The 24041-nt window shown below is 40.6% G+C and overlaps 1 protein-coding gene across 3 annotated transcripts in view; it reads left to right on the top strand.

Annotated features, from left to right (window-relative positions):
* The first annotated feature begins 7689 nt into the window (after positions 1-7689).
* slc44a5b (solute carrier family 44 member 5b) overlaps positions 7690-24041 on the top strand; it is a 49903-nt gene continuing 33551 nt past the window's right edge. Inside the window, exon 1 of one of the 3 annotated variants that reach the window (XM_085266056.1) lies at positions 7690-7976. In XM_085266056.1, coding sequence (XP_085122182.1) covers positions 7940-7976 — 37 coding nt within the window. In that variant the 5' untranslated portion in view covers positions 7690-7939. The remainder of the gene's footprint in view (positions 7977-24041) is intronic. The other 2 variants (XM_085266057.1, XM_085266055.1) reach the window with 2 other exon arrangements.

Raw genomic sequence — 24041 nt, 5'->3', positions numbered from 1 at the left:
TAAGCACTGTGCAATCTTTCCAAATATATCAATTAATATATAAATAACTGAATTGGTATTTCTTTAGATTTTTTTCCTTAAAGTTCCAGAGGTCTACCAGCCTTCTTCCGAATGCACAATGTTACAAATAAGTTCCCCTTGTGGAAAACCTTAGATGGCACCACCCTACTGACAGTGTGTTGAATAAGGTGCTTTTTTCTGAAAGTGTATCTGTATATACTTAGACAGTCAGAAAAGGAAATGTAATTTTGGCTGTAGTCACGTACTGGCTTTATATCATGAATTAAATATGTCGAGGGAGTGAAAGCCTTTTGTATTTGAAATGAATCTTGTGCTGCACATTATAAACTGAAGGAACAGAAGGAGTGATTTCAGAAAATGGTTTTTGAGTTATTTGAAGAAACCTAAATGTTTTCTTGCTTATGTCCTTATGTCAGTGATAAAAGACAAAAATGAATTGTTTGGTGCAATTTTTATTAGTAAAGTAGTTTTTTTTTATTTTTTTTTATTCTATTTAAATTTAAAAAATTCACAAATCATGGTCACAATACATAATGAAAATGTTGCGATTATACACAAAAAAACAAAAAACAAACAACAACAAAACAACAACAAAAAGAAACCCCTCCCTCCCCACCCGAGGCTCATGTAAAAAGAAACAGAACAAAACAAACAAAAAATGTATGTCACACATCTGGAAAATACGTTTTTATATAGTCAATAAATGGGTTCCAAGTCGCAGAGAATTTTTGTTGTGATGAGAGAACTCTGTATCTAAGTTTTTCCAGTGGTAAAAAAAAAAAAAAAGCACCTCCTTTAACCATTGTACGTATGAAGGAGCCTTATCAGACTTCCAGTGGAATAGAATAAGTCTACGGGCAAGCAATGTAGCAAATGCTATGGCATTTTCCTGAGATTTACTAATTTTGTATTGAGATGGCATAACTCCGAAAATGCCAATGCGGAAATCAAGCATTAAGTTCTGCGCACTGATATGAGATAATACTTATATATATTTCCCCAGTAATTATCCAGGTTCAGACAAGACCACATCATGTGACCCTCATTTGCTGGATTATGTCCACACCTGGGACAGGCAGGATCGGCTTCTGGGAAAAACTTTGAAAGCCTCTCTCTTGTATAATGAAGACGAGGAAGAATTTTAAACTGAATTAAACCATGGCGAATGCAAAGGGAGGAAGTATGTATACGATTCAAACAAGATCTCCACTCATCATCAGATAAATCCACCCCAATGTCTTTTTCCCAATTATTTTTAGTTTTTTCCCAAGTAATAGGCCTTAAGCTCTGTATCAGCTTGTATATGACGGCGATTCTCCTTTTGCCAAAAGGATCCATTTCCAAAATGGTATCCACTTGATTTTTAGGAGGTAGGTAAGGGGAAAGAAGGAAACAATGTTTTTGCAAAACTTCGTATTTGCAGGTATCTAAACATATCAAAAAGTAGATTTTTGAATATCCCATTTAAGCACAGGAATATATATATTTTATTTCTCATCGCAACATGAGCTACTAAAGCTCCTCACAGGGGATGGATTTGCTAGAACAGGGGTGTCAAACTCAAATACACAGTGGGCCAAAATTCAATATTGAAAAAAAAATCTTCCTCCAGATATAAGAATGAATCTTTTCTTATGGACTCAAACACGTTTTGCTGAAAAACTGAATATAGAACAAGCAAAGCTTAATACTAAACAATATATATATTAGCTGTATAATACCAGTAGGCCAGCTCTAATAGTAATTTGGTATGGCTTCGCGGGCCAAATGTAATTAGGCTGCGGGCCAAATTTGGCCCACGGGCCAGAGTTTGACACCTATGTGCTAGAAGCTGGAATCAAGTCAGGAGCCATCTTTTTATAGGCTTCTTCTAGTATAAACTCTAGTTTAAATATAAGAAATGTATGTGAAAAAACAACACAAAGTACAACAATTAGAAGATGATCTTTAAAAAAAGAGAAAAAAATCCGAATAGCCTCCTTAAAAGCGATGGGAACAGCATGTGTCCTCTTTTATGTTTTTGGCCTGGATTTACAAAACTGCCTTGTTGAACTAATTAGCTCAGACATTCTCTGCATGAAAGAGAGATGCGTTGATTCATATAGAATATAAAAAGATACAAGATGACACAAGATAATGCAATATATTACATCACAGTGCAATGTGTCATATGGTTCAATGTGTTACCACATAATTTGATAGCATAGGACACAAGAACAAGTAATATTTAAAAAGACAGAGTGATATTGCATAACCACATTATAATTTTATGTTCCAGTTTTATTTTACATCAAAATGTTTCCTATAACCTCTCAGTTGCTCATTTATTCCCGAGCTGAGATTCTGCTTCAAACGTGCAAAAGATGACAAGATTAATCTAAAGGGTCTCAAGATGACTTACACCAAATGTGAGAAGATTCACAAAAAGATGGTTACTTTTCCTGACTTATTTTTGTGTGAAACACTCACTGAGATTTTGTCTGTTGACACCTTCAAAATGAAACAGTGAGAGAAGACGCATGCAACGACATAAGCTCCATGTTGAAAGAGTCATGGTTGCTTTGTGTTAGGTATTAAGGTCTCATAGACCAGAAAGGAAAAGGGTCAGTGCTTCAAGACATCGAAAGAATAGATGCAGCTATTTGAAAAAGCAGATTCAGTTTAAGCTAAAGCTTGGACACATTTGACTCAAGAATAGTTTGGTACACAGTGGACTTTACGGTCGACTCGATGATTTCAAAGAGACCAAGTCCCGTGGCTGCAAAACAAACCCAAATCATTACCCCTCCACTTCTGTGTTTGACATTCAGCAGATATGAGCCCTTTGTGCTGAGGTGCTGTTTTTAGTTTTGCTGTGATTAAACTGCAGGAATGTCTTAAAGACATAAAGACCTGGATGGCCGCTAACTTTCTGCTTCTTAATTCAGATCAAACTGAGGTATTTGTACTCGGCCCTGAAAAGCCTAGAAATATGGTATCTAAGCAGATTCTTACTCTGGATGGCATTACCTTGGCCTCCAGTAACGCGGTGAGGAACCTTGGAGTCATTTTTGACCAGGACATGTCCTTCAACACACATATTAAACAAATATGTAAGACTGCTTTCTTCCATTTGTGCAACATCTCTAAAGTTAGAAATATCCTGTCTCAGAGTGACGCTGAAAAACTAGTTCATGCATTTATTACTTCCAGGCTGGACGACTGTGATTCATTATTATCAGGATGTCCTAAAAACTCCCTGAAAAGCCTTCAGCTGATCCAAAATGCTGCAGCAAGAGTCCTGACAGGGACTAGAAAGAGAGCATATTTCTCCTGTTTTGGCTTCCTGTTAAATCCAGAATTCAAAATCCTGCTCCTCACATACAAGGTCTTAAATAATCAGGCCCCATCTTATCTTAATGACCTTGTAGTACCATATCACCCTATTAGAGCGCTTCGCTCTCGCTCTGCAGGCCTACTTGTTGTTCCTAGAGTATTTAAAAGTAGAATGGGAGGCAGAGCCTTCAGTTTTCAGGCCCCTCTTCTGTGGAACCAGCTTCCAGTTTGGATTCAGGAGACAGACACTATCTCTACTTTCAAGATTAGCCTTAAAACTTTCCTTTTTGCTAAAGCATATAGTTAGGGCTGGACCAGGTGACCCTGAATCCTCCCTTAGTTATGCTGCAATAGACGTAGGCTGCCGGGGATTCCCATGATGCATTGAGTTTTTCCTTTCCAGTCACCTTTCTCAGTCACTATGTGTTAACAGACCTCTCTGCATTGAATCATATCTGTTATTAACCTCTGTCTCTCTTCCACAGCATGTCTTTATCCTGTCTTCCTTCTCTCACCCCAACCGGTCGCAGCAGTTGGCCCCGCCCCTCCCTGAGCCTGGTTCTGCTGGAGGTTTCTTCCTGTTAAAAGGGAGTTTTTCCTTCCCACTGTCGCCAAAGTGCTGCTCATAGGGGGTCATATGATTGTTGGGTTTTTCTCTGTATCTATGAAGCGCCTTGAGGCGACTTTTGTTGTGATTTGGCGCTATATAAATAAAATTGAATTGAATTGAATGCTGTGCATTATAGCCAAGCATCTCCACTTCAGTCTCAGAAGCAAGTCCTCTGATCTATTTACATCCAACTTTACAAATCTTTGCCGTTGTGTTCGTTGTAAAGAGATTATGTTTTCTCCTGGCAAACCTTACAAGTGAGCAATTCTTGTTCAGACTTCCTCTAATTGTACAGTGTTGAACTGTAGCACTTAAAATGCTAATAGAGGCTCGTAGTGTCTAAGGGAACCTGATGGAACGTCCACTTCTAGGAAGATTGTGGTCTGAATGATCCAGACCAACATATTGTCAAAACATTTATAGATGTGCTCACACTTGCTCGAGGTCAGTTAACCAAACGCATTTGATTAGCACCAGGCTGCTACTTATCCTCTTAACTCCTATGGAAGCAATAAGAGTATATTTAGTTTTGACAGACATTGGTATTTCAATATAAGCGAATACTGTACAACTTAGACAGATACAACTGTTTTTGAAAACCCATGTAAAAAGGCTTGATTTACTTTGTTATATAGTGTTCAAAGCAATCATTTACTAACCTAAGCCTCTGAGAACAACACTGTCAGGTCATGTTTGTTGATTTCAGTCAGTATAATTTAAATTAAGTCCTACATAGATTTCCAAAGTTAAGATACTGTCATGTGTGAACATTTCTGTTTAACAAAAGATCAGCTTAAAGAAGTGAGTTATATTATAGTGGACTTGGCCAGTGAGCGATGAAAACCTATGATATGACCTACCACGCTTAGTTTAGAGCAGTGCCAAAGTTAAAATGAATTATATAACAGAAACAACCACAGCTTGCAGGTTGAGGCAATAATGATTACCTGCAATGGATATGCAGTATAACATCCACACCTTAGTTTTGTAAAGAGTTTTGTTATTGACTTTTTTTGCTGTGGCACTAGATGATAGAAGCCTACACCACCGGTAGACTATTTGTAATCGCCAAATTATCTGCAACACCAAGGAGCAGTGTCTCATACAGCACCTTGTTATCGCGAATCCAGAGGATTAGGTGGCTAGCAGTCTGTGTGTTTTGATTAGACGAGTCCCCGAGGTCTCAAACGCATCTCAAAACACAGCCTCAGGGAGCACACGGCAAGCAAAGCAAGGCAAATGTCTGTGGAACAAAACCTTTTTTAATTAACTCCGACCTCCTATTCGGTGAGGCGCCAGGCAGCTGTCTGGCTGTGTTGAGCCAAACACAATATGAAGGAAATAATCTGCTCTCTTTGCACCTGTTTGCTGTGCCAATAGCAATTACTCGTTATATTGTCCCCAGTTTGAAGAGTACATGGGTGACATCTAAAAAGCTGAAAGTCGAGACAGTGCTCTTACCTCCCCAGTTAACAAAGTTGTTTATGTTAAAGAGTAAAACGCTGAAAAGTTTGACAACAGTGTAAATGAATCAGAGCTGAGCATCTTCATGTATATTCACTGGTTTAATGACATTTTATTTTCTCTCCAGCAGAGCTGCCTAGACAAAAAGATACTTTATATAACATTATAATTATTGCCTTATTATTGCAAAGTGATGAATAATAGTGAAGAAAGTGAAATACCCAGTAGTATCCTTATAAATGATTTGAAAAACCAATGCACCGGTTTAGCTGTATTACCAAAATAAGTCTGTAATGCACCTGAAGATAAGAATGGTGCAGGTGTTGGTGTGGCAATTAAAATGTTATTGCACTCTCTCTCTCCCAGGCAAACACTGGAGCCTATACTTATCACACAAAAGAGAGAGTATCAAAAGCTGGATACAAGCTCTGGCATTGTGAAACCCAGAAAACACAAAGTGTCCATTCTCTTTGTAAATTGTCTCCCCTTACACAAAGATCATTGACTCCTCGGCCGGCATCCTCACCAATCACAGATGCAATTTCCTGTTACCCATTGTGCAATGTATGTCTCTCAGATTTGTTGTGTTTATCCAACTGATTGAAAAAAAACACTATACCAATGACCTGCGGCACTCTATACTTGTTTTGCTCATCAGTACGGCGATGCTCGGTCTGTACATTGGCACTAAATTACCCTTTATGAATGAACTCATGGAGGGTTTCAATTTGTAAGTGTCTGCGGAGTTGATTGAAACTGCAGCAATTGTAACCACTGAAAGAAAAAGACAAAGGGTGATTGTGTTAAAAGCATCGCCTTCTGCCTCTGATTATAAAAGTTAAAAAAAAACTCACTCTCCGAGCTGCAAGAGGAGAGCTGATGTGGATAAAGAAATTACCTGTTTTTCATAAGGTGTGAAAAAACAGATAGCAAACAGCGTAAAATGTGACTGCATCTGTTCTGTACCCTCATGATTATGCAATAAGCAAGCTGGTGGCATCCATCTCTTTCACTGAATGACAGTGGAGGAGATGGATGCAAATGGAAAGTCTGGATAATACAGTTAGCAGGGAGCCACAGTCTACCTACTGTACGAATCGTGTTATTGTTCTTATATATATATATATATATATATATATATATATATATATATATATATATATATATATATATATACATCAATTGTATTAGTCACGCCTGAGGGTCTCAGTTGGATCTCTGTGTTGTTTCATTTAAACTGTTCTCATCCATAAAAAGCTGAGAAACTATTGTCCTACACCAATGTCACAAAGACAAATTGTCCTACATTTACTTTATTGCACTTGGCTATAATGTGATTCTGATTCTCCTGGTGTGCTACTGGCAGTGAATCTGCCACATCAACATGCAATCTGTCCCTGGGAAGTCAATCCCTTCTTAATGACCAGCCTTTGGCAGCCTGAGCTCTCATTACTTTCATTCACAGCGCTCTAAGAGAGACATCACTTTTTAGATGTCAGTTTAATACAAATGCCCAGTCCAGTTTCTCATTAGGTATTAACATTTCAGATATACTGTCATTAAAAGGTGATTATATTCCATTATAATGGAGGTAACATCCAGGGCTGATCTCTGAGGTTGCAGCTTTAATAGGTATGGTGACCAATCAACTCTTCTGCTCATTGATTTCCTGGTTAGTCTCCACATCCTGAGTGGACATATAATACCCACAATCAATGTTTTTCCATGAGTGCAAGACTGAGAAGTGGCCTTCTTTCACCACATTTCTCAAAATATGCAAACACGTTTTGCAGTTTATTATCTCTGCCCGTGCGCTCACAAAGGTATTGTACTTGTTCTGTGCAGCTGGCCTCCTCAGCATCATTTATTTTCAAGGCTGACTGTGATTCCAATGTCGAACACTAGGTGATTTTTAACAAGTGTCAGACCTGATTTAAAAACCGATGCCTTGCAAACCTGAACCTCTCAGATTTTTTGGCAGGTTTTCTGTCACTTTTGGTGACTTCAGGAAGATGTGCAATGTGACGAAAAACCCAGCTGAGGTCAGTGTTTCTCCACTGGACGGCTCAGTGCGGACAGAGTGGCCACTGCCTAAAAATACTAGCTGCAAAAATGACTGTATTATTAATTAACACAAGTAGCGGCTACTCCTTTTGCAGGAGTTAGCGAGCTAACTCTAGCCTAGCAGTTCACCAGCTGCTTAAATCGGCTGCTGCCTGATGCCCAAACTGCACAATATCCTGCGTGTGTGAGAGAGCTTTGAATGTAACAAAGGGAAGCGGGACAGGGGCCCGGGGTGCGCAGCGTCCCCTTTAAGGCCGTTTTGGAATAATTAATGACGTCGCGCTGTAAACACGACTGACGCTCAGCTGCGTGGCCGAAGCATCCTCCGACCAAGAGCCCAAGACCTCTGTGTTTATTTCACGACGGGACTACTGGGAGGCATTGAAACAGCTGGGGTTCACCTCGTCTCTCATATGCAGTCTCCAAAACCAAGACGACGGTGCTGCATCTGTCCTGCTAAGTGCCATGGCTAGAAAAACGGACATCCCCACCTCTTACTATGGTGAGTCGGGTTGTCTTTGTTGTAGGAGATTTTCTTCTGCCTCTGTACCGTGTAACGTTATGACAGCAGGATATAACAATATCTTCTTTGGCCCGAGTCTTTATTATTAACCCTTTGCTGTGCGTTCAGGGACGGTAGCTAGCTTGCACTATCAGCTGCTAACTATTGTAGGGCTATTTAAAGGTTGGCGTGAAATACGCAGTAACGGTGTGACAACATTTCAAACGGATGTTGGCTCAAATAAGTAGAAGGACGTGTTTTCGAGTTTCGTTGCAGGATATGCTTCGAAAAGAATCCGTGCGTCTGGCTTTGATTAACTGCAGTGCTGTGATCTTTTGCCTTGCTTTGTTTACCAGGTGTAAAAGTGCCCACGGTAGGAGAATAGTCCCATCTCCACTTTCTGCTCCACTTATTATGTCGCCTTTGTTGTCAACGCCGATGTATTTATGCCCTATAACTGCTGTATACCATCATGACAACGGGACAGCTTTAGGGTTTTAGTGGGAGCTGCAGTTAGCCACCATTATCGATTAATCTGCACACAATTCTGTCGATTAATTGATCAATTTTTAGTTAGAGGGGAAAAAATGCCCGTCGTTTTTTTTCTGATGCTCCAGATGATGTCATCAAATTGCTTTGTTTTGTCCTACACCAATCCAAAGCCAAAAGATGATCATGTTTTATGATAAAAGACCAACTAAGTAGCTAATTAGAGGCAGGGTCGTTATAAAATCATTTTATCATAATACTTAATGATATTTTAGTTGGAACAGTCAGATGATAATTCCTTCTAAAGCTTTTTATAAAGCTGACAGTGCATTCGTGTGACAGTCACCTAATGCATTCGTCATTTGAAGTTAACTAGTCCCCTGCTCACTCTGTGTAATCCTTTTAATCTCGATTAATATTCCCTGCTGTGATTTACAGGGACTTAAGCAAGGTAGGTCACCAGTGTCCACTCCTGAGAACTGTTTAGCCTATTTGACGTCCAACAACATTTGGGGTTTAAAATAAAATGTGCAGGAATAATTGAGGTGTAGTGTTTTTTTCATTGTTTCCTAATTTAGCATTCCAGATAATGTGTCTTACAGTAAAGGTTAACAGCAAGTTGTCCTTCTTCCGTAACAAAGGATATTTCTTCTCTCCCACTTGCATGTTTTTGCCCCTGCAGGCATATAATGGAATATATAATCCATGTGCAGATCCACTGTCCATTAACCCGCTTGAGTAATCATGTTGTTCATCAAAACAATATAATCCTTTATCAACACCAGATGCTACACAGACAGTAGAGTATTTTTTATGAAACAAAGAGTTCCCTAGCTAATACAATTTTTTTCTCTCTATTGAATGATTGACCTTTTTTCCCCTCTCACAGATTTACTCCTTTTTTTAGCTGGTACTATTGGGCTACTGAAAAGCAAAGCTACGGTGTCACTGAAATCCAGACAAAGCTATCTGCCACAGTGATAGGCCAAATCTTTGGCCCTTTTATGTGAGAAATGTGAGAAAGAATCAAAGGTATACCAAAAGATATGTTTCAGTTATTCGGTTCAACCGCTGGGATGATGCAGAACTTAATTTGATAGATGATATGTCATTCTTATCGGTTTTCACACAGCCTTCTGCATTATTATCAAGTACACGTGCATTTTATCATGAATCGTTGATCAAATTGTACACAGTCACAATGCCCACAAAATAACTCAAAGTAGCACAGGCATTGTCAGGTCTGCTCCTGACAGCTTCTAATGGGGATAGCTGCTGTGTTTTCTTTTTTCTATTTTTTCCTCCCTATATTCTGCCCCTGTTTGTCCCCCAGACCTCATGACTCCAGCACTCTGCCAGTCAAGACTACAGCCTGTCAGCAGTAGTTGATTCTCAGTGCTCTCCACAGACATACAGCTCACCACTGGGAATGTCAGACTCCAGTCAGGTCCTGTTCACAATTTTAAGCTGGTACTTTGCAGCGCATCATAAACCTGACATGTGTAAAATGCCACGAGTAACAGGCTAACTGAAGCAAACACGTGTATAACTTGTAATGTATACATTATTAATGTACAGAATACGGTTGGCGTTTAGTGTACCTGCACTTATATTCTATTGCATTGATGGATTAGAAGGCAGCAATTAATTAGGGGATATAATTTAGCCTTAATAGCATGGAGTTATTGTGCCTCCCAGTGTTCAGGTCAGCTACTTTATGTTGTTGACTCCCCGGTGCTTTTATTCAAACGGCTAGCTTGGCAAAGGAGCAATGTAAAGGTTTTTGGGTTGTTTAAATTTAATACCAGAATACTGTACATCATGATATTGTTGAATTACACTGGAAAGTAAAGTTTCACACACTAAAACATCTGTTTTGTGGATCACAGCACATAGTGAGTAACCCTAAAAGTTCAAAAAGACTGATAAGGCTGAAGACCTTCATGATGACTCAATGATGAGCACTTCAGTTTATTTTACTAATGTCACACTGTTACCTACCCTAATATAAATTTAAGCTGATTAATGATTGTATTTGTAAGAAAAAGAGCAACATAATGCATAGAGCCATAATATCCTTCACATTCAACTGTCCTATATTTGCTTAATAGTCAGATTCAAGTGTTCTCTTGAGGCCAGTTTATTATATAACATTTCTAACTATGTAGCAAGTGTTCACTGTACTGCTGAAATGTTCAGTCAGTCAGAAAAATAGGAGAGTAGCTCATAATCATTCTGTGACAGCTTTGTAAGTAACAGTATAGATATGAGTTCCATTCACCACAGAAAGTGTTGAGTCGGGCACACTGTTAATTAACAAATTTCTCGCATGGGCAGCTTCCCTAAACGCTACATTTTTATACTGAGTCAATGCAGACTCTTGACAGGAAGCTGAGGGCAATGGTTTATAATCGAAACATTCACAGTATCTTCGTGTGAAATTGCAGTTGGAGAAGGTTGCGGCTGAATGGCCCATTTTGCACCCTAGACTAAGTGCTATTAAAGGCTTTTTATGTGACACTATTCACTCCAAATACCTGTTTCAAATGAAGACTAATGCTCACCCTGCAGAGGATTTTGTTAGTATTTGTGGCATTTCTTCTCATTATTTTTAACAAGAGCATGTGCTTTTGTGTGCATTTTCTTAAGCAATAGCCATGCCAGTGCCTGAAATTTGAACTATATTATTCACACTTATGATAGGGTGTGTCAGTAAATATTTTCTGAGATTCACTTTTGCATAATACTGGATGGCCGTTCATTTGAGTCTGTGAAAAAGACATTTAGCAGAGAGGTTTTCGTGGGCAAAACGAGCAGAATTGAAATCTCCACTTAGCAGAACAAATATAGTCAGTGTTTATTTAGGACTAAAAGGATAAGTGACACTGAAAGTGACTTATGAAACACAACCCAAAGACCCATGCCAGGCACATAGTCTTGAGTTGTTTTAAGTCTTGGGTGATCAGTGGAACTAGAGAAGACTTGTGTGCCCGACAGCATGGCTACCTGTACTCAAACAATCCATGCATTTTCTGCCATTGATCCAGATTTGGATCACAGGGCAGCAGTCGCTCAGACCTCCCTATCCCGGGCCATCTCCTCTGGCTCATCGAGGCTTTCCAAGGTCAGCTGAGAGGGATAATCTCTGCAGTGTGGGCCTAGTTGCACGTGGTTAAAATGTCTTACCTAGGAGGTGTCCACAAGGCATCCTAGTCAGTTTACCGAACCACCTCATATGGTTCCTGCAGGAGTGCAGCTGTGGCACGAATACATCTGACGGTAACTAGAGTTAGTACTTCACACTTTTCTGAATGAGCATCAGTGTATTAAAGTGGGAGATGCTGATTCTCATCGCAGTTGCTTTAGTCTCAGCTGCAAACCACCTTAATTTATTCTGGCAGTCACTGCCTGATAAGGCAGAAGAATGACATCATCTGCAAAGAGAAGAAATGTGATCCTGAGGCCGCCAATGCAGAAACCTTTTGCCAATAGGCTCCACCTAGAAATTCTATACATAAAAGTTAAGAACTGATTGTGACCTACACCTGTTTTCGTACCTTGGCTCGTGTGATTAGGTAGAGGATCATTAGGGGGTCCATTGTCCATCTTGGGGGGGGGGGGCACTCCCACAAGGCTTAAATCTCGGACTCTTCACCATTTGAACCTAGAACTGAAGAAGCTTCTTGGATGAGAGGTGAAATGTCTTCAAGCAACTTAAAGAAGTCCAGACGCTTTTCTTTCCAAGCTCCTTAGACCTCTTGCCCTTCCTGAGTTACCTGATTGTTTCCCAGAATTCCTTCTAGGATGACCGAAAATCTTGCTCCAAGGCCTCACCAAACTACTCCCACATCCCAGTTTTCTCTTCAGCTACTTCTATATGCAAATTCCACTTAGCTTGTCGGTAACCGTCAGCTGCCACAAGCCACCACAGCTCACTTGGACTCCATCTTCAGCTTGATGGCTCCCTTCACCTCTGCTGCCCACCATTTGGTTAAGGGGCCAACCACCTAGTGGCTGCTGCTCCTTACAGCAGTGTCGACAATGGACATGTGGACCATGGACCACTCTCTCTCAATGTCCCCAGCCTCCCTTGGAGAAGAGCTTTTGCAATTAGTATGCCTAAAAACAGAGAAGATGAGCAGAAAGTTATGCATTTGAGACAGTGAAGTCAGCAAATGTTTTTAAATGTTTGCATACAAGTGACTGAAGTTATTAAACTAATATCAATTCATTTGCTTTAATCACCTAATATATTAATGGACTAATTATTACAGTTCTACAAGCCAGGTGCTTGACATTTAACAACAGACTAAATTGACAGACCTGGATTTTATTTCTGCGAAGCATTTCGTCCCTTCGAGCTTCAGCAGTTTGCCAGCCTTTTATTTAAAAAAATATAGCAGTAGAAAAGAGTGCATATGATGACATTTTTTAATAGCAGTGTTACATCCTTCCTACTGTGCTGCTACTCCTAAAAGCGCAATTGCATCATGCTTCACATAAAACTTTAATGTGTAAAATGAGATGAGGCACATAAACAGGAAAAAAAAAAACTCATCTCAATTAGTCATTCAATGATTACAGAAATCTTAAAATCTAATTTTCCTAAGTCATGCAAACAAGCCTGCCTAAAGGGTAGGATTATATGATTATTAGGATTATATATGGTAACTTTTTCCACATATACTAATTATCAGAGCTGATCAGTTCTGTTTTCGTTGTCTTTAAAGGCTAAGGCTGTTTTCATACATCACTACAGAGGCACTGTGAAAGAAAGAGTGGGTAATTGCAGGAGTTTGGCCTTTTTTTATGTATGTAGAGTATGACACCCTAAATATGTGTTTTCTCACCTTGCATATTTGGATATTGAGATCTATCCTCTTAACTCTTAAGTCTTTATAAATCCTGACCTAAGCCAGTTGAGCATGTCACTAATCTACAGTAGCAGTTGCGAGTCTCATGTCACAGAAACCCAGGGCTGCCACTGACATGCCTGGAGCCTCCAGCAGAAGTAACCAAGGTCACAAAGATACAATACTGCTACTTTTCTGCTTGGAGCAGCAGGCCAAGCTGTCAGCATCTGACACTCAGATGCTGACACCCCTCTCGGGGGCTGAATCCCATCCCGTGTCCCACTATTCTCACTGCTTGAAAGGATGTCAGTTACCACTATGTGCCCAGTAAATGCTCTTCATTTACTAGTAGGAATTAACCCAGAGGACTAGCAAGTCAGATACTCCAAGTGCAGTTCTTGACCATCTGCTAAGATTTAAGAGGATCCCAAGGGACTCCAGTACATAAACCTAAACCAGAGCTTGAGATGTTGTTGTCTTGTTACAATGAGGAGAAAAGCACTTTAAAGGCTGTACTGTACTCCAAAGAGAGAAAGTACAAGAAAGGAAGAAATATGATTCTGTGCAGAAGAAAGGCAGAGAAAAAGGGTGAGATGATGCTACGTAGAGATTTGTCCATTTTTCTTTCCTTTTTTAAAAAACAAACAACACTAAGTCTTCTGATGTAACTGTTTGATTCTTTCAGAACAGATTATTGTGTTTTTGGCATGAAACTGTAGGAGACTTGCAAGTTAACGTTTGGCTTCGTGACCCTGTGTGATCCTACGTGTGCATTTCCTGATTCAACTATGAAACCTTGACAATAAACCTGTGCTTTACAGAAAATCCTGGTATCTCCTTTTATAGTTAATCCACCCAAGTAGGTCTGTTGCTACTGTGTCATGCAGAAGAAACCTGAATATGTGTAGCTTTTTAAATAAAGACTACAGGAAAACACAAAATCCCAAAGCCATATTACTGATGTTGCTTTCCTCTATGGATTGGCAAAAGCCAGTGCTTTGATCAAATATGAATGAATATACTGTACACAGCATTCAGACTTACAGACTATGCCTCCCCTGCCGAGCAACATCATTATGCTGAATTTTTAAAATTTCTGTTTTCTCTTTTTCTTTTTAACTACTGCTGGATCTAACACTCTAACCCAACGTAGCTCTGACAGAAGTGAAATCTCTCAGCACTTCACTCTCTCCGGCTCCTGGAAATGTGGATGAATACAGAGAGTGAAAACAACAAAAAAATAGTCCTTTCCAAATGGCTCCTTTGACCCAACCCATGCAGAGCACCTGCAGTGTTCGAGCTGTTTGCCTGACCACTGTATGAAAGAGGCCTGTGTTGGACAGTGGAGCCAGGGGACACTGGTGCCTGTGTCTGCCTGTGCTGATGTTGGATGTGTTTATGGCTACAAGCTGAGTAACCCTGGGAAGGGGAAGGGTGGAAACGGGTTAAGGGAAGTGAACAAGTTGTAGTCTGGAGGGTGTGTTATGCTGTACTCCGCAGTTAATATTTCCACCCATTTTATGTGTGGTAATCGATATATGATGTAGCGCAATAAATGTGCGTGTAATCTCTGAGCAAGTGACTCAAAGGAGGTAAGTCTGCAGGTTATTCTCCTAAATTTTGAAATGCACTGAAATGAACTGCTTCTCTGACTTTTCTCTGAAGTCCTATCACTCCAGGGCAGTTGTTAGATCTGGTTTGCTTCCAGCACTGTCACTTTGAAGTTGATTTTCTGTAGTCAGTGTTAGCACATCCTGCACTTCAGAATCTGACAGTAAATATGGGCCTTGAAGGTCCCATATCATACCCCTTTTAACACATTAACGCAAGTCTCACATATCTCCAAAATGTGTCTTTCAAGCACAGATCATTCTTTCTTCCATCTCTCTATATGCTTTTTTTTGGTTCGCTGTTCCAGTGGGCTGTTGCAGTATCTGTAGCTTTAAATAATAATAATGGATTGCATTTATATAGCACTTTTCGAGACCCTCAAAGCACTTTGCAATTCCACTATTCATTCACACACTGGTGGAGGCAGCTACAGTTGTAACCACAGCTGCCCTGGGCCAGACTGACAGAGGCGAGGCTGCCATATCGCGCCATCGGCCCCTCTGGCCAACACCAGTAGGCGGTAGGTGAAGTGTCTTACCCAAGGACACAACGACCGAGACTGTCCAAGCCGGGGCTCGAACCGGCAACCTTTCAATTACAAGACGAACTGCCAACTCTTGAGCCACGATCGCCCGAAATCCAGCAGGGCTGCTGCTGCCTACACCCTTTCAGGAAGACGTATATGCGAGTACAGAGAACCAATGAGAGCAGCATTCACTTGTAGGGCTGGGCCATATCACACCGTTCACGGTAATACCGGTATAATTAGGGATGGGTACCGGTGTCCGGTGCCATGATGGCACCGGTTCTGACGTAAACGGTAGTAACCAGACCGAAAAGCAGCGCACATTTCGGTGCTTTATTTCGGTGCTTTATTTCGGTGCTTTTTTTTCCTGAGCTGTGACACACTTCTAGCCAATCATTTTACGTTTCCGAGGATAGTAGGCGGGTCCAGGTACGTACGTTCTTTTAGAGCAGAGCTACAGATTAAAAATGTCCAAGGCGAAGCGGTCAAAAGTCTGGCTGTACTTCACAGCAAAAGATGCAAACTCAGCAGCGACAAGTGCTTTAAGCTGATACTGTGATACTGTCAAAGGAGGTAACACCTCGAATCCGATGAAACACCTGGCAACGCATAGCGTTTTTTTTAAAAGCCCAGAAATGCGCCGTATTTGATAGCTTGCTGCGAGACCTCACACCGAGCACATCTACTGCGGGTGGGTTGCCTGTTATGCAACATCCCCCCAAAACACAAAGAGGAGAGTCCTGGCCCCTAGCCCTGCCAGTGTAGCAGAAATGATGAGGATGATGATGCAGCAGCAGCCGTTCTTCTCTGCGTGAGTAGCTTAATGTTGTTCGTGTGTAATTTACGTTGAGTAGGCTAACCACGTTATTACATGAATGCATGTAAGGTGAACTAGCAAACATCATCATAGCTACATGCGGCTGTCTTCTTGTTTGATGGCAGATACTCTCTTCACCCTGGCCAAAAAGGCTAAAATGACCAAAGAAAAAGTGGAAAACAGCTAAACATGAGAGATTTAGGACAAAGTTTGTGTTTTTTCCATTGTTTAAGCTTCCAGCCAAGAGTGATACCATTAGGGTTGCCAACCGTCCCTTAAAATACGGAATCGTCCCGTATTTCGAAACAAAAGTACACGTCCCGTATTGAGCTAATAAGGGACGCACTTTGTCCCGTAATACAGTGAGAATCAAAAGTAGTCTATAACTTTTAATGGAATTAACGCTTTGTTTGAAAACATAATTCCCAGCCCCTCTCCTGCTTTGTGACCAATGAGCTGACAGCACACTTATGACAATTCGAGTATGACAATTCAGATTACCGCTCATCTCATTGGTCGAGGAAAGGTCGCTTGCGGAGAAAATACCGGAAGACAACAGATGACCACAACAAGAAGCATGGCCAACAGGGGAACAAACGCCGACACTGCGGTGCAAGTCTCGGACGACAGTAAACCTAAAGCTGGGCAGACACTGTGCGATTTTTTTCAGTCGCGTTATTCAGCTCCTGCTCAAACTGCACGATTGACTCGCAGGGGTTAGAAGTTGGTAGGTCACGATGCAGGTCTCACACTATATCGCCCGATGCTCTGATGCCTGACCTGAGTGCTCACACTGTGCCTCCATAAAATGAAGGTTATAACAGAAAATCTGTCGCGCTCTCTCTCTCCGTCTTACACTCACACAGACACACACACCACCACCATCAACTTTGCTAAATTGCTAATGAAAAACATTGTTCAGGCAGCTGTGATTGAGCAGCAGTGTAAATCCAACTATTTTCACGGTTGTTGTGGTCGTGATAATTTTGTGATGCCACATGGAAAAGGCTCGGATGAGCTTTCCAAAGTTCTACAAGTTGTGCCTCCATCGCTTGTGTCCAGATCACACGCTGCACAGCCGTGCTGCTCCATCTTTTACACCAACGTTTACGTGTTTGCGCGCGAGCAGTGTGAGCGGCTGTGGTGAGACCCTCACGAGCGATTGATTGATCGGGAGCTGGTCGTGAGGTGTTAATCACTTCTCGTTACCCCACGTATACTACACGACGCACGATGAAGGCCAAAATCGGTCCGATCACTCAAAAATCGGCCAAAAACCGCACAGTGTAAGCCCAGCATTAGAGCAGCAATGTTTGTTCCCCTCAGAGAAAGGGAAGAATGGGAAAAGGAAAACACCTGGCTGGAAAAAGTTAATATGGGCATGTGCAGTGAATATCAGCGCTATGTGGCCAGAAGTGTGATAATATAATTTATTTTGTGTAATAAACAACTGCAAGGATAGATGATTACAACAAATAGATGACTAATACATAAAAGTAATACATAGATGAATAATGATGATGAGTTAAGATGCGTAATCATGGGAACAAGCGGGTTTACAAACAGGAGCAGCTGATTAGCTTTAGAAAAGCTGAAATAATATTTCAACTGAAGCCAATTGTACTAAATGCACTAAATGTGCACTGTTACAAGAATGTTTTTCTTTCTATTGTTTTCTATTATTTTAAGTTAAGCAGGACAGAGTTAAAGAAAGATTTACTTATATTCTCAAAAGTTAAGCATGACAGGCTTCTGTTTAAGAAGGAGACCTGTTTTATTGTGTTAATGTTGTCATTTTGAGCTAAAAATAAATGGCTAAATGATCATTTGTTTCACATGTGTTCATATCACAAAGAATACACATCTACTTAAATCAAATTCAAGTCAAATGGTTAAAAAAATAATTTCACACACAAAAAAAGAGCTAGAAAATTCACCACACTGGGAAGGGTGAAGACAACTGGGTCGCCCGGCCCTGGCCACGAGGTGTCCCTTATTTATTTTTCAGGGAGTTGGCAACCCTAGATACCATATATGCCCCACAGCTGCAGAAAAGGCTAACATTGTTATCTTTTTACAAAAAACAGCTGAACATGAGAGGTTTTTGGACCAATTTTGTGTTCTCCATTCTTTAAGCACCGGTTTGAGCACCGTTTGAGCACCAGCACCGTTTCAAAAGAACTGGTTTGGTACTGGTATCGGATAAAACCTAAACGATACCCATCCCTAGGTATAATGTTGGGCAACAATAAAAAAATGAAATATGGCGATAGAATATGGGTAAAACGTGCATGTTTTCATATGCACATGACGGAAAAAGCATGGCGGTGACGGAGAACGAGAAGGGCGAAAGCGGATCGTTAAATGAAACAGATGAACCAGAACTGGTTTGTAAAAATGCTGCAGCTTCACTGGTGTGGAACTGGTTTAGCTTTCGTCCGTCAGATACACAACAAAGCACTATTTTTGGTAGCGCATGCTAGCGGGCCGTCGTTATTACCGTGTTGTTTGGAAAATACGGCGCACTTAAAATCAATCCTTTGATTTTTCTGAAAGTCGACAGAGCCCCTTATAATCCCGTGTGCCTTATGTATGAACTCTGGTTGTGTTTACTGACCTCGAGACGATTTTATGTGCACGGCGCTCGAAAATCTGTCAAATGTTTCAGTACGACTTTGCTGAGCTACGAAGCCGCACCGCTTGATGGATTGTCGGAGCATTACGGCTATCGTAGGCGGAGCCTCGCGGAGTGATACGTACTGTGCTTCAACATAATATTACCATATTGTGTGTGTATAAGCTCTTTTTAAGTTTTGTGGATATTATACATGGTTGTGCTCAGGATATGTCGGCCAGTTTCCACTGGAAACGCCTTTTGGTTAAACTGTCAGCGAGGAATTTGCATTTGCACTGTTAATTTTTATATAACTTTAATGCACATAAAAAACAGCTGCTTGTTTAAGTGAAAATACATTGATGGTTTGTTTTTTGCACTAATAAAGTTGTGGAGTTGTAAAGTATTTTGTCTCGTGTCAATTATATCGTCAGTTATATCGTTATCGCAAATTTTCAAATGTATATCGTGATAAATATTTTTGGTCATATCGCCCTGCTCTATTCACTTGACAGCACAGCAGCTGATCAGGAGTTAAGTCTGTTGCTTCTAACATTTTGTTTGAGAAGTTATTTTTAAATGTAAATACAGGATTTCAGCAGTGCAGTGCAGCGGCTTGAAAAAGATGTCTTGTGTCAGTGAACTAATACGTAGTTAATTGGCCACATCCAAGTCATTATTCTATGCTTGTTCCCTCCCAGAAGAAACAGGAAAATGTGCATATGAGAACAGCTTTATTAGAAATGGAGCTGTATTGAAATGCAGTATATGTGAGGACAGAGAGGAGAAGGGAAGAGGCAAACGGAGAGGAAAAGAGCTGACGAGTTAATACACCCAGTCCTTTGCTTATTGGTTTATATTGATCATGAAATTGTCCACAGATGTCCCTTAAAATTATATTTTTAGCATAGATCTGGCTTGTGTGCTTTCACTAAACAATAAACATGTTGTTGGGTTCGGAGTTGGCAGTGGTAGTCTGTTCTGCTCTGCCGCCTTGGTGAGTTTGATCTAGCAGGTAGAAATCCAGTTTTCCACCTCCTGCAGTTTCTGGTTAGAGTAGCTGTAGAAACTGGCAGCAGATTTTTACAGCTACCTTCGGTGGCTGCGGTCCAACATCATGGAGCTGGAGGTTCCAAGGTTCCAACAAGAGAATCTCGTAAGAGGTAGCTTAATGATTTCCAGGGCTCCCACAACAGCGTCCTGGGGGGGCCTGCTGGGACTAGCTGGTTAATGTGCCGGAGTTTTCAAAACTACATCAAGGAAATTCTGCTCGCAGTCGTGGTGTGCAGGTGAATAAATGTAAAAGAAAATGTTCAAATTAGTCACCAGATAGACCTGGTTAGTCCGTTCAATTATACTCTGGGAAACAGAGTGGGACATAAACAATGTTATGGTGGCTTGGGGTCAATAAAAAAGTGTATCAGGCAAGTTGATTGACCATCCACTGGCACTGACCACCAACCAAAGTCACCCGTGATAGAAACTGAGTGAAATAAAACATCAGTTTCCTAAAAAGTGTTTTGTTTCTTTTTTTCCTGGAGTCACTATTTCATTGTAGCCTAAATAACAAGACTTGCATGAATTATTCAGGCTATGCAGCATCTTTTTGTAATATATATGTTGATGACAAAAGAAACAATCATACAATAATCACAGGTGGAATATATGATATACTCACCACCCCTTCTTTCTGATACACATACAACAGGAGAAATCTTGGTAAAGTGAAAGAAAAGGTTTGTCTCAACTTGCGGGCTCGTTTCTGTTGTGCAATGAAAATAGTAGCGTGTAAAAGGCCAGTAAGAGTCCTCGTCACACTAGCTGTTCTACAAACCTAAACATGTAGGGAAAAGGATCTGCGTCCATCAACTGCTGAAACGTCTTTTATGAGAGAGCAAAAGTTGCTTGTATGCAGATATCCTGTTAATTTTATGATAATCGAAAGTGTTTAACTATTTTTTATGCATGTTCTCACACCTCCAAATGAATCCATAAATCCTATTGCTGTGGGAGACCAGCCAGGAATACAAGTGGAAATGTGGAGAGATGTTTCTGCCAAAGCCTTTGTCTGATCCTGATGTATAATTCTTCAGCCCATGAAGCCTTATTTTCTCAGAGCTTTCGATTACCACCATGATTGTTGGGCTGTGCATAAATCTTTCAGTCACAGAAGGACACGGTGGCATTATCTAACACTATGTCAATAGAGGAGACCAGCAGTTATGCAGCTAACAGCGACTCTAGCTGTCCCAGTGTAGCATGCCTGCCAGGCTTTTTCCGAACGTTTTTGACTACAGACCCCCCTTCAGTCTGACTACAGCCAGCAAACTCCACCAGACTCATCTCCTACATTGGCAGACTGCAGTGCAGGCTAAACAGCCGTTATCTAATGCAGAGTCTGCTGGTGGCCCAGCATCGCTGATGATTTTCAACACTTTCTCTTAACCCTTCGCTGAAATCTGATTTGAGGGTCGGAGAAAGGTACAACAGCCGGGTGGAAACACTCAGGCTCGTGTTGTGAGTCAGGAAAGCAGCTAAAGCTAAATTTAGCTCAGGCACATATTCCTTCTCCTCAGTGCTACTGTGTTAGAATGAAGAGGTGTGAGATTTTTTTTTAGTGTATCTAGATATTAGGTATTTATTTTAGATATGAGTGAACTGAATTGCTGAATATTTCTGCTATTGTAGAAATCGGGTTTTTAAGTTCCTGTTGCAGCATTGTTTTGGCAGTTTTGGGTTTTAACCAGTGCCAGACCACTTGGTCCCTCTGCTGTGAAAAACCTGGAAAAAACTGTGCCCCCTGACATTTATTGCACCACAATCTGTCTTCTCACCACTGACTCTCCTTGATCCCAGTGTGATTCAGCTCCACTCACCATATGGACTAACCTGTTTCCACCGCAATAGTTCCAGCACTGTGGAGACGGACTTTTGTAATATTAAAATAAAATCTGTATTCTTACTAATAGTTGCCTTGTCTTATAGTCTAATTGGTTGAAATATTATGTTAATGAGATGAAATGATGCTGTTATAGGGAAGTGTTTCCCCAAACAAAGATTTTACAGTTATATTAACGACCACCCAAATATATTTGTTGACCTACTTTAGCATTTTTCTTTTATTTCATCACATCCATTTGAAAGAGCAGCATCGTCTGCCTTAGGTTTACACTTGAACAAGCTTTTCAATGTTCATTGGCTGCTAACCAGCTAACTGGGCCCTTACTGTCTACAGTTTCTTCACAGGCAGACAAACAAGGTCGCCCTAGTATTCAGTATTCAGAGAATCAGACTGCACACTGCCTTATTCTTATCTGTATCTGTATCTTTGGGCTACACCCAACAGAACCTGCAGCAGGTGGTGAACGGGTTTATGTGGCTACCGAGAAAAACAAGGACTACTGGTGCACACGGCAGTCCACTGCAGTCTACCTGACTGTAGGTGCAGATAAAGAGGATTATAGTTGCTTCTCTCTTTGTCTGACATAAAGTACTTGGCAGCTAAATTATTTGTGGAGGATCTCATAGTATTGCCCTGTTGTTAGCGTTGATTATTTCAGCTTACCTGTTGTGTATCTGTTACACAATTTTAGCATTTCTGTGCTCTTTTGTCAACCTTACTGACTTCTGAGTTAAAAACAATAAGCTCAGCGTCGTCTTATTCAATAGAAGTGCGACAAAAGCTGCAAAGAGCATCTGGTTTTGTGACATTGTGTCCTTGGGTGAGGAATTCACACAATTAATCCAGAGCATCTACCATTTTTAGACCTAAAACACCACTCAAGTGAGTGACTTTCACTGATAGCCAAGCAGATGGCTGGAAACGGAAGTTTTTAACAGCAAAGACAAACGGAAAGGAAACATTTAAATTCTCGTGTCAAATGAAGTAGCATGAGGGGGACAGCTCGTAGCTTTTATTGCTTCTGTGACAAAGAAGCTGAAATTGTCATCATCACACCTACACACATTCGAAAGTACATCCTTTAAAACCTTTGATCTTCTTCTTTCCTCTCTACTATAGGTCTTTATCAGAATGGAAAAAAACACGGGACCCCTAAAACAGCTCTACCAGAGTTGTTTTTGTGTGCTCACAATACTGCGGTGATATCAGTGTTATATTTCCACTGATCCGTGAACAGTTGATGTGTTTGTTGCTTCATATAACTGAATGTTTCAGATAATATGGTCAAGAAAGACAGTGTGACACTTTCCTGATGCATTTGGTTCTTATTATTTTAAAAAGGCCAGTCTCACACAGTAGCCAGGCTGGTTGGGGTCGTTATACTTCAGATGCTGGTGTGGTTCACTGTCTCGTGCTGTGGACAGTGTTGGTCAAGTTACTTGAAAAAAGTAATCAGTAACTAATTACTGATTACTTCCCCAAAAAAGTAATCCCGTTACTTTACTGATTACTTATTTTCAAAAGTAATTAATTACTTAGTTACTTTTTAAAAACACGGTTTACAACCTGAATAGGTGATAAAGTGATAGATCTTTCAGCCCAATTCTACTTTTTCTGCATAATCCATCATACAAAATGTAATCAAATGGAAAAGTCTCTTTTTAAAACTTGTTTTATTAGTTTTAATCTTTTAACTTTATGCATCAAGCAAAGATTTAATTATATGCAACATTCTCTGACTGGAAGAAATTAGTTTAACATTTAAACCTATTTTCTGCACATTCCAGCACATAAAATAAAATATTTTTTGTGTTTACACTCAGTCTTTCAAATAGATGCAAGTAAAACACAGCAGAAAATAAATAAAGTCAAAGACTCAGCGGTCCTGTTGCTCTATTTTCACCTGTAAAGCAGGAGTGGGGTAGGCGGAGGTTTACCCTGGTGCAGGTGTGCCACGGTCAGTGGAAGAATCCGCGAGTGTCTCTGTGAGTTTCCCATTACGTCGTAGCTACTCGGTGCTTGTTTGGAAGTTTAGGGGTTTTTTCGCTGTAAAAAGAAGTTTTCTTCCCACGCACAGCGGACACTAATGTTTTTGTCACTCTTTATGGAATCAAACTCAAAGTAAGGTCAGTACTTCCACGCTTTAAACGCTGCACGCTCATACTCTCTCTGCACTCGATATATGATCCACTGTTGATCTGCACACAGCTGTTGTCACGAACGTCGCACTCGCTTACGTCACTGTCATGAGAC

This window comes from Mchenga conophoros, linkage group LG23, assembly GCF_057382185.1.
Source record: "Mchenga conophoros isolate Kocher_MC1m ecotype Shallow Benthic linkage group LG23, M_conophoros_male_GT1.1, whole genome shotgun sequence".
Lineage (NCBI taxonomy): Eukaryota > Metazoa > Chordata > Actinopteri > Cichliformes > Cichlidae > Mchenga > Mchenga conophoros.
This window is presented reverse-complemented; position numbering and strand designations above follow the sequence as displayed.